Source organism: Etheostoma spectabile, chromosome 2 (assembly GCF_008692095.1).
Source record: "Etheostoma spectabile isolate EspeVRDwgs_2016 chromosome 2, UIUC_Espe_1.0, whole genome shotgun sequence".
In the NCBI taxonomy this organism is placed as follows: Eukaryota; Metazoa; Chordata; class Actinopteri; order Perciformes; family Percidae; genus Etheostoma; species Etheostoma spectabile.
In genome coordinates this window covers 22,296,304-22,306,679 of record NC_045734.1, presented here as the reverse complement: position 1 = coordinate 22,306,679, position 10,376 = coordinate 22,296,304, and the positions used below count along the sequence as shown (strand labels likewise).

General features: G+C 40.8%; 2 protein-coding genes across 3 annotated transcripts in view; both read left to right on the top strand.

The window, feature by feature from the left end:
- cc2d1a (coiled-coil and C2 domain containing 1A) overlaps positions 1-8,734 on the top strand; it is a gene marked incomplete at its 5' end in the record, with an annotated part of 16,165 nt that extends 7,431 nt beyond the window's left edge. The window contains 12 exon segments of the mRNA XM_032538092.1: positions 184-242; positions 831-947; positions 2,060-2,133; positions 2,672-2,730; positions 2,824-2,975; positions 3,088-3,178; positions 3,268-3,423; positions 4,679-4,810; positions 4,910-5,036; positions 5,134-5,210; positions 5,291-5,338; positions 5,435-8,734. Coding sequence (XP_032393983.1) covers positions 184-242; positions 831-947; positions 2,060-2,133; positions 2,672-2,730; positions 2,824-2,975; positions 3,088-3,178; positions 3,268-3,423; positions 4,679-4,810; positions 4,910-5,036; positions 5,134-5,210; positions 5,291-5,338; positions 5,435-5,467 — 1,125 coding nt within the window. The 3' untranslated portion in view covers positions 5,468-8,734.
- An 838-nt stretch (positions 8,735-9,572) lies between these two features.
- The window catches only part of mri1 (methylthioribose-1-phosphate isomerase 1), a 13,267-nt gene continuing 12,463 nt past the window's right edge, over positions 9,573-10,376 (top strand). Inside the window, exons 1-2 of one of the 2 annotated variants that reach the window (XM_032538358.1) lie at positions 9,573-9,908; positions 9,939-10,144. In XM_032538358.1, the coding sequence (XP_032394249.1) occupies positions 10,013-10,144 (132 nt within the window). In that variant the 5' untranslated portion in view covers positions 9,573-9,908; positions 9,939-10,012. Of the gene's footprint in view, positions 10,145-10,376 lie in introns of both variants that reach the window. The other variant, XM_032538350.1, reaches the window with a different exon arrangement.

Below are 10,376 nucleotides of genomic sequence, written 5' to 3'. Positions count from 1 at the left end.
TGTGTGTGTGTGTCTCTGTGTGTATATCAGTCACTGATCAGGACACACCCTTCCTAGATCTTGCTGTGTATCAGTGACTAGCTTTTTAAAAAGAAAAATCACAATTGTTTCGTATTGTATTGTCTTTGGCTATTGTCTGTTTTCATACCCACACCTTCTTTTGTTCTGTGTCTCGATCTACAGAAATGTTTGGGATACTCTCAACAGCTCACACTTGTGGGCAATGTGTCTGAGGCTCTGAAGTAAGAGACGTTCTTTTGTTGTATATTTGTACATGTGAATTGTATTACAGGTATTACATTACATTAAAACCAATAAAACATATGAGATGGAAAAGTTTGATATTTACCTTCAAAATGACTTGGTCTGATTAGGATATTTTTTAATTCTCTTCTATTGATCTACATACTGTATATAATTGATTTATTCAACTAAGTCCTCAATCACTATGCAATGTCACTATGGCAACACAGACGTTCATGTCACGCTGCATATTTTGCACGTTTTCCTCACAGATCTGTTTCACAGATTTGTACATACATTTAATCATCACATATGCATTCCTGAAGAGTCTGCATTACTTCCTGTTTCTACAGATATGCTTTAAAAAATACTGCTTAGAAAATTTCATTTTCTCAGATCAAGCTCCTAAATTGTTTTTTTTTGTGTTTTATTATTTGTTCGTTTTAGCTTAAAGAGCTGTTTGGCATACTATAGCCATTGTCTGTGCCAAAGTCAGACCTGTGACAGTTCAAGCATTAGGCCATCCTGTAAGACTTCATATGACTTACGAGCATCAGTGTGTAAGGACCATCTCTGTCTCTCCCCAGGTTTGAGAGGCTAGTTGAGGAGTGTATGAAGAACATAGAGATTCTGAAGAATGCACACGCCAAGGGCCAGCCGGTCCCCAAGTGCCGCACAGAGGAGAGGACCTTCAACATTATCAAGTCAGCAACAAAATAATCATGTTGACATAATAATAATACAATAATGTATTTTCTTGACATGGCATGTGCTCCACAAGGACAGAAAGAGATAAAGTCAACACTTTTTAGCCATGGTAGTGACTTGAGGGATGGCAATGCCGGTTCCTCTGTTGCCGGGTCAGTCCAACGCTTTGATCCAGACCAAACTATCTCATCTATCAGATGGACTGCCATTACATTTTGTACCTATATTCATGGCTTCCAGAGGATTAATCCTTATAATTTCCTTGCATTTTCTAGCAGTGAGGTTGATATTTTTGTCTTTTATCGAAATTTCTTGTAACTATTGGATGGATTGCCATGCAATTTGGTACACACATTTATTTTCAACACAAAATGAGTTGTAATCACTTTTTTGATCCCCTGATTTTTCCTCTAGTGGCATCATCCAATCAAAACTTACCTTGGTTTATAACTAAATCATACTTTGTTTATTAACATAATGTTGTTGTTGTTTTTAACATAAACCACGTGGCTCTCTCGTAAAAATCTTCAATATAATTAATAGTGGTGATTAATGATTACTGTGTGCTCACCCCCAGAAATCCTGTTTCCTTTTATGTGCATGTGACAATCAACCCGGGCTGAATAATCATTGCATCCCAGTTGAGGGATTTCTTCTTCTTTTTTATCCCGAGGATTTGAGATATCCGCAATTATTTAATCATAGCAGTCCGTCCTGGCGTTAACATTCCTAAAAACACAGTTTCAAATGAAAATACAACTGTTAGTGGATCATTGGGTCATCATAATTCTTATTTTATTGTAATTTAAAAGAATTATAAACGTCATGTTTTAGTAGAAGCATTAACTGAACTGATTGCAAACACATGCATCAGATATTTAATTTAGAAAACACATTTTTTTTTAGACTTGTGACTCACTGTGACTTGTGTTCTTACTGTGACTCACTCTGGCTCTGCTCCAGTATCATACCAAGCTTACCGCTAGGTGACTTTGGCAGTGACTCATTCAACAGTCTGGAATGTTTGTTTTAATGATGCTGACTGGTTGTTTTCTGTCACTCGTGATGCTGTTTCTGATAAATCATGTCCCCTGTTGTTGTTATTTAGGACCAACTCCAACCTGACACCTAATGACCTGATACTGTACATAATCAAAGGCATCAACCTACCGGCTCCCTCAGGTACTAAAGTCAATTCAATTCAATTTTATTTATAGTATCAATTCATAACAAGAGTTATCTCAAGACACTTTACAGATAGACCACACTCCAGAATTTACAAGGACCCAACAGTTCTAGTAGTCTCCTCCAGAGCAAGCAACAGTGCGACAGTGGCGAGGAAAAACTTCCTTTTAGGCAGAAACCTCGGACAGACCCAGGCTCTTGGTAGGCGGTGTCTGGCGGGCCGGTTGGGGTTAGAATGAAGAGTGGCAATAATAAAAATAGAAAAAATTAGTAGTTTGTAGCAGTTCTTTGTAGTAGTTCATGGCATAGCAGGACGCTGTGCGGCATTACAAGGCACAGCAGGACGTAGCAGGACGTAGCAGGGCACCGCAGTGTAGCAGTTGAACATGGCATCACAGAACGTGTAGCGGGACCATGGCGACAGCTGCTACCCTGATTTCGGAGCCTCTCTGACAAGTCAGGTCTGCATCTTTGAATTAACAAGGCAGTAATGTGTCAAATGTATGTTCACTTACGCCTACCTCTCTGCCGTCAGGTGTCTCACCCAACGATCTGGATGCCAGTGTGAAGTTTGAGTTTCCTTTTCCCAGCGCGGTAAGACTCTTTCTCATCCAGTGAGTAGATTATGGATATTTCATTTTGTTTATATCTAAATCTGTTTTAATACAGTCATTTATGTGTGTGTAGGAGGAGGCTCAAAGGGACAAAACAAACACAGTAAAGAGCACCAACAGCCCAGAGTTTAAAGAGAATTTCAAACTCAACATCAACCGCACCCACAGAGGCTTTAAACGAGTCATCCAGTCCAAAGGCGTCAAGTTTGAAATTGTCCACAAGGGGTAAAAAACAAATATATGTAGGCAGAAGTTTCCAAGTTGATCCTAATGATTTATGCTGCACAACTCATGTCTGATGTCTCATGTCTGTGTTCTTCTCTCTGTGTATTTACAGAGGCCTGTTTAAGACAGACAAAGTTGTGGGCACTGCTCAGCTGAAGCTCGAGGCTCTAGAAAACCATTGTGACATTAGAGAGATAATTGAGGTGAGTGTTAATAACAAGTAAAAACAAAAGCATACACACATGTACAGGTACACACCAGATCTATCTTACAATGTGCATGTATTTTGTAGGTGATGGATGGACGTAAACCTTCAGGTGGCAAGTTGGAGGTGAGGGTGAAGATCAGAGAGCCTTTATCAGGAGTTGATCTCCAGCCGGTGACGGAGAAGTGGCTGGTTCTCGATCCTGTAACCCCCCTTTCTCCTCCAGAGAGACAAAAGGAAAGGGTGAGTAGAGTTTTGATATCCCCTGAACCAAATGTGTGCAGACTGTGGAAGGTAACTGAAGCAGAGCAAACTCACTGTCTTTACTGCGTCCTGCAATATTTTGCACCATTTTGAAACCAACGATCCAACAAGGTTTGAAAAGTATGACAAATTTTAACTTCTAACTAACTACATAGATTAAAAAAGCCTAACCAGGGACGAGGGCTGCAAATTAGCTCCTGCTAAACGCCCTGCATACATATCTTCTGCATTGCTTATCTGTATGTAAAAACGTCTGTCTGTAAGGACTGTGACACACCAACCCGATAATTGGCCGTCGGACAGTCTGGCGACGTCGGTGACTCAAGTCCGTTCGGTGTGTTCCGGAAGGGCCGCCGACCTGACATGCAAATCTCTCAAATGACCAATCTGATTGGTGGGGTGCAAACTAGGAAACGAGGATTGGGATGAGCGTGACTACAGTCTCTCAAAATCTGACGAAAATGTTTTAAACTGACCTTTGTCGATCTGCAATGAAGACAGATTCAGCAACTGCATGGCCTGTTTAAAATGTTTTTAGAAACCCGTTTTGGTGAACTACTTTAGTAAAATATGAGATTGTATTCTGAACAAGCCATGTTCAGTCTGGCTTTGGATTTCCGGAGAAACCAGACCATGTGACGCATTCGTCCAATAAGTTGCTGGTTTTCATTTTTAGCAATTCAACAATACAGATTAGCGCCGCCTGTTGTTCTGGAGACGTATTATGTCTCGTTGCTTCAGCGTGTTCCAGGGCACTTTTTTGACCAACCTGGGGAGACTGATCAGTCCAACTGCCTTTTCTGATGATTGTCGTCCGTCTGGTTGGTGCATCAGGGGCTTAAGGAAAACTACAATGAAAACAGACTTGCTTGCAAAAACTCTGATCTGTGTCCTGACCAGTATTCTGCAGTGGTTTAATGCCAACTAAAGAATTGGCATCACTAACTGTTTCTCTCAACTCCTAATATTGGAATAACAGTAGTATATGGAAACTTGCATTAATTTGCAGATTATTTCAAAATTCTGTTAAATATTGTGTAACATGTGAATAGAAAACTGACAGCATGCTTTTAATCCCGCATTTAAGTGTGACCGTTTGCTACAGCTTTAAACACGCTTTGGACCTGGTTAGACAACACATCGTACAAACTAGTTTGTCTCAAGCATAACACGGCTTTCAGTCAGCATGTGATGCTGCCCTCTAATTAATATGCTGTCGTCCTGTGTGTGTCAGGCTCCATCTCCTCGGTCTAAACCCAGACATGAATCGAGCAGCAGGAGCAGTCATCCCAACACCACTCCTCCCCAGTACAAACTCCACAGCTTCAGCCTCCTCAACTATGACAGGGAGCGGCTGGAGAGAAAGGTACTTGTTTGTGTGGTCTTACCCTATCCACAACTTCTCTAATGCTTGTAATGGCCCAATTGTGCGAAAGTCTCATCAATCATTACGCCTGTCTCTCAGATTGCGGAGTACCGAAAGGCACGACGGGATCCCCCATCTGACCTCGTCCATCAACACAAAGAGGTCACACACAGACTGCAGTGGCAGAAGGCACAGCTGGAGCGGGCCTCTTCTGCTCTACTGACAGGTAACTCACACACAGAATACATGCGAATATGTACTTTACTGACACATGTACGTCTCAACCTCTCAAACACCCACATTTGCCTTCACCACATGTGTAGAGTATGAAAATGTGCTGCAGCGCTCAGTCCAAGGGTATGCTGACTCTGTGAAGAAGTACTCCAGCCAAGGCAACAGGGTGAGTACAGTTGTACAGAGGACAGTTGTGTATGTAGATGTTTGTTGTCATTGTGTAAAGTTTTTATTCCCTTTTTAAAGGACGCTGCCAAGGATTCACTTGGCAAGTTGAAGATGGTAGAGAATGAGGTAATGTTTGCTATATGCAGTCATTAAGAACAAATGTTTTATCATCATGTATATGCATATGTACAATTTAACGTAATCTTTTCCCCTCTGCTACAGCTGGAATCGCTTCGAAGGAAACGCACAGGTTGAGAGTAAGGGAGTGGAGACTTGGCTGGAGTACTGTTATATCATCTCTCTCTTTCACTCTCTTTCTCATACACACTCATAAAAAAACACTACAGGGGGTACTTTAAGCACCTTTAGCATGATTCTATGCTGCCCATGTCCATGACAACTGCATGAACCAACCGGACAGTTCAGTCAATTGATCATATAACTTGTGTCACTAGTGGTTAGTTGCCTGCCACAGTAATTAAAAAGAAATCTACAAGAAACTACAAAGGGACACAGAAATCAAAGCAAGCATTGAAATGTTTAAGGGAGAAACAGGCTTATTTGCACTTAAACACTAGAGAAAGCTGCTTTTAATGCACATCGTTACAAACCTTACCTGTTCTGTTCATTGATGTTTTTTTCAGTCCCATTTTTTCCTTTGAGAATTGTTGGTGAAAGATCCATCAGAAGATTTATAAGTTTTACATTTGGCCCCAGCTCAGTGAGTCTGTCAATGTCCACAGATGACCAAAAAATGTGCGTGTGCGTGTGTTCTGAAGTGTGTTTAACCAATCGACTAAGGTGTTTTTAACCCCTTTTCCCATATTTTATGTGTGTAATGAGCTTAATCTAATCTGTCTGCTCCAGTGTTCCCAGATTACAGTAATCTGCTCCGTTTGGAGTGGTGTGATATGGGAATAAAAAAAACGGGGCTTCGGGGCGCCGCAGCCTACATCCCATAACGAGGGATTAGTGTTTGTGTCACCAAGGAGACGACTAGATCAGACGTAGAGTCGCCTTTGGGGCTGGAAAGAGGGGGTGTTAGCAGCGTGCCATGAATGTGGTAGAAGCTTAGCTCTGCAAAAGGATTGCTTCTTCTTCATCATCAGCTGTTTCTTTGTTGTTGTATTCTTCATCTTCACTTTCTTCACACTAATTCGGTATATTCAAAGATTATTCAGAGTCATGAGTAATAGGCCGCTCCATTTGGATTTTCTTTAAACTCTTCAATAATATTAAGCCCATTATGTTGTCGATTAGAAAATAATTAACAGCTGCTGACTCAGCTTGCTGCTTTTTTCCATAGATTTTGGCATATGCAGTTTACAAAACCATATTCTTACCCACTGAGATCTCCAGTGGCAGCACAGTGGATGCTGAATATTCTGCCCACAGGAAGACAACTCAATATGTGTCAGTGATGCTGGGTAATTGCTCATTTCTATTTCTGTTGCCCCGTAGACAACTCTGTCATAGAGACCCTTGTCATTCCTCTCTACTTTACACCTATTGTGGCTGTGAAGTCAAGGGAACAAATATCAGACAAATCCTGTAAAACTTTAAAAAGATGTGTGACAAATACAGATGCCTTTAAATTAATCGTTTGCCACAACAACACTAGATGTCCAAAAACAGGAATGTGACAAATATGTCTGTTTAGAGGACAGATGTTTCTTCTGTGTGTTGGACAACCTGCTAACCTGACAGCAGATTCTGTGGACCCACGTTGACGGCATGCAGCCGGGATGTAGCAAACTAGTTCAAATGAACCTTACTTTATATTTTCATTTGACTCTTCAATGTGGATGATGTCTGTTAACTCCACTGATTTTTTTTTTTTTGGTCACGTGAAACAGCACATAATCATGTTTGCCCTAATCCACTCACTGCTTCACCCCATTAGCAAATAATCCTAGTTAAAATTGACCTGATATGGCCCTCCATATAACACGCCTTCCCCCAATTTTTTTTTTTAATCTATCAGGAGAGGATATCTGTTGACTCTTTGTAAATGGTATGTTATGGTGCTTTTGATCAGCTGATATTCTTTTAGATGGACAGATGATTGCTTATAGTGGCATGATAACTTTTAGTTAATTATGAGGTGGCTCTGGAAGGACTACTGTTTGCCAATGTGTGTTTGCAACTTTTAGCTCCTTAATTACAAGGCTTGTAAAACATTTTTTTGCTTTTTTTGCTGTACACATTTTTGCTGACAATTTTTCAATGTATGCAGCACAGTTTCAGATTTATGTATTTTATTTGTTATTTATTTGAAAAACTGCATTAACGACGAAGATTAAGCTGCTGTCACTTTGACAAAAATGAATGCAGTCTCAATGATTTACACATTGGTTTAAATGGTTTTCATACTGCATGGAAATTAATTTAAAAAAATCAATGGCTGCCTGAATTTGTTAAAGAAAAAATAGGATTACAGACTAATTATTTGGTCTACAATGCCAAAAAAAACAAGTCTTCAATTTTCTTGTTTTGTTATAGACGACATTCAAACCCAGAGATATTAAGCATACTATAATATAAGATGAAGAAAAACTACAAATTCTCAGAATTTAGAAATTGGATATAGGGAAGGTTGTGTTTTGGCTTGAAAAGGGATTTAAACAATTCAATTATTAAATCAATCTTAAAAAAAAATCTTTTTTTTAGGACAAGCTGTGATATAAACTAGTTTGTAGTTAATGGGCTAAAACATGCAAACCACCACTTTGGTTCTTTAACAGAAAATGTGTTTTTCTGATTTAAAAAGTCAAGTAGTAAAATGGTGAATAAGAAGATGTAGCTCTGAGGGGGGGGGTTGCGTAGCAGCACTCGCGTGGTTGAACGTTGTTAAACGCACACAGAAGTGCAGCTGACCGTCACGCCGTTCTCTAACTCCAAAACCTTTAACCCTTTGTCACCTCAGACACACACATCACCCCACTGCTCTAGTAACCTCACAGCCTCTGAGGCTGTCATGTTGTCATAGCAACGAGCTCATCAGCATTCAGTGTGGTAGTTGGATGGTCAGGACCCAGGGAGAGGGACATATTGTCAAAGTTTGTCCTGCTGGTGACTCACACTCCTTTCTCACATTTACAAGACACCACACACACACTCGTCACTCTTTCTAATTGTATTGGTTGTTTGGCTCTCCTCTCTGTTTGATCCTACTCTGTAATCTGGCTGCACTCCATTTAAAAAGGAGAAAGTTTAGTGAATTGTTTGTCATTATTGGTAATATTTCTGTCCTGATCTGCTGCAGTAAATGTATTCTTCTGGTCTTGGGAACATACTATTCTTAAACCTATGACATTTTTTAATCCATTAAATCATGTAAGGGCAATCAACATAAATGTAATATTTGTATACAGTAAATATACAGCATTATATACTCCGTCTCTATTTTTATGTGTAAGTCATGATTTGTGCAGCTCAGACGGGGAATGTATGAAGGACTGATTGTTAAGGCTTTATTATGTATGAGGTTGGTGTGAACATGAATAAAATGGTGGAACAGCACTTGGTTTGCATCTTTATTGAACTGAAATATCCAGATTTTTCCCTTTGGGTTGATTTGTGATCAACATTATTAGATCCTGCACCTTTTTTTTTTTTAACAGTTTTTTAATAGCCTGACATATAAGTTTCTTTTTTTGTTTGTAGCCTATAGAGTTAAAGTGAACATCTTCTAAACAGGATTTTAAACTGATGACATGTTTCAGAAATCTGTTTGGGGTCTGTAAAACCTGTTTAAATACAGTTGAATTTAATGTTTGATTAATTTGTGATGGTGTTTGCAGAACTTTTTACACAGCATACCGTTTCCCTTCCCAAATCCACAAAAGGCGTGCACACTATTGAAATCCTTAGTATGAAGATCCAGAAGAAACTCACCGATGCATCGGAAGGTTTGTTCGTGCAAATCCGATTTTTTTTCTACATATGGTGTAATAATGCTTAACGGTAAATTCTGTATTTTGTCACCATCAAACATGCCCAGTTTGTGGCAAAGGGAAGGGTTTTCACTTTTATAATTTTCTTCATAGTGGCAATGAATTAAAAGGTTAAAATATTGGCAAGTTTTGTAATAATGAATACAATTTATTTACACATACCCTATGTGAGAGCCAATATCACCAAAAGACAAAGGTTGAAACAATAACATGTAAGACAAAAATAGACATCTTTTCTTCAGACAATGCTTGCTGTTGTTGGGGGAAGCTTGGGGCTTTGGTGGTATGCTAATAACGTGTTTGAATGTAAAATTTCCCCTGACAAAGGGGGAGAGAAGAGAGGGGGGATGGTGCACAGAAACAGAAAATTGGACAACCCGCGAGACTTTGGTGGGCGTGGATTCAGAGGGATTCAGAGGAGAAGCTTCCTGCTCGGGTGAGCACGTGGTTCCGTGTCTGCCTCCCTGCTTGTCTGTCAGCGTGAAGGTTTCCAGCCCTTCTCTCATACCTCTCCCTATTTATCCTCCCGTACCACATTGCAGACCTTATCCTTTCTTTACTCCGTCCCACCCGCACCTCCTCCATCTCCTGCTACACTTTACTTCTTCTCTTTGCGACGGCTCCCGGGACTGCCGACACAGCCAGGCCTCGGTCACTTCAACTGTATCCGCTCAGAGAGGGATAGATAGGGAGAGAGGGAGAGAGAGAGAGGAGGAGTGTGTGTGTGTGTGTGTGAGAGAGAGAGAGAGAGAGAGAGAAAGTGTGTGTATGTGTGTAAGTGTGTGAGCGCAACCGGTCCATCCGTGTTATTATTTCTCCTACGATCCCGCCTCGTTATTCGGCCATGACGCTGGAAGCGATCCGCTACCGGTCCGGGTCTTTGCAGATCCTAAACCAGCTGCTGCTGCCACACAAGACCGCTTACGATGAGATCCGCTCGGTGCAGGACGCTTACGAGGCCATCAAGTCCATGAAGGTACGGAGCTCCTTTCTTTCTCCTTCCACCCCTTCTCACTCGGGGCTTTCTCTCCCACTTCCCAGTCGACCTGCTTGCCCGCTGCTTATCCTTTTATTCCCGTTGTGCATGTTTTTTGGGTGTCTCTTTGGTCTTTTGTGCTCTCACTGCTACACGCATGTGTTGCCAAATGTTGGCCGCCGTGCTCCCGCGGTCGGCCTCTATTTTTGTTTGGGATGTACCTGCAGCGCAC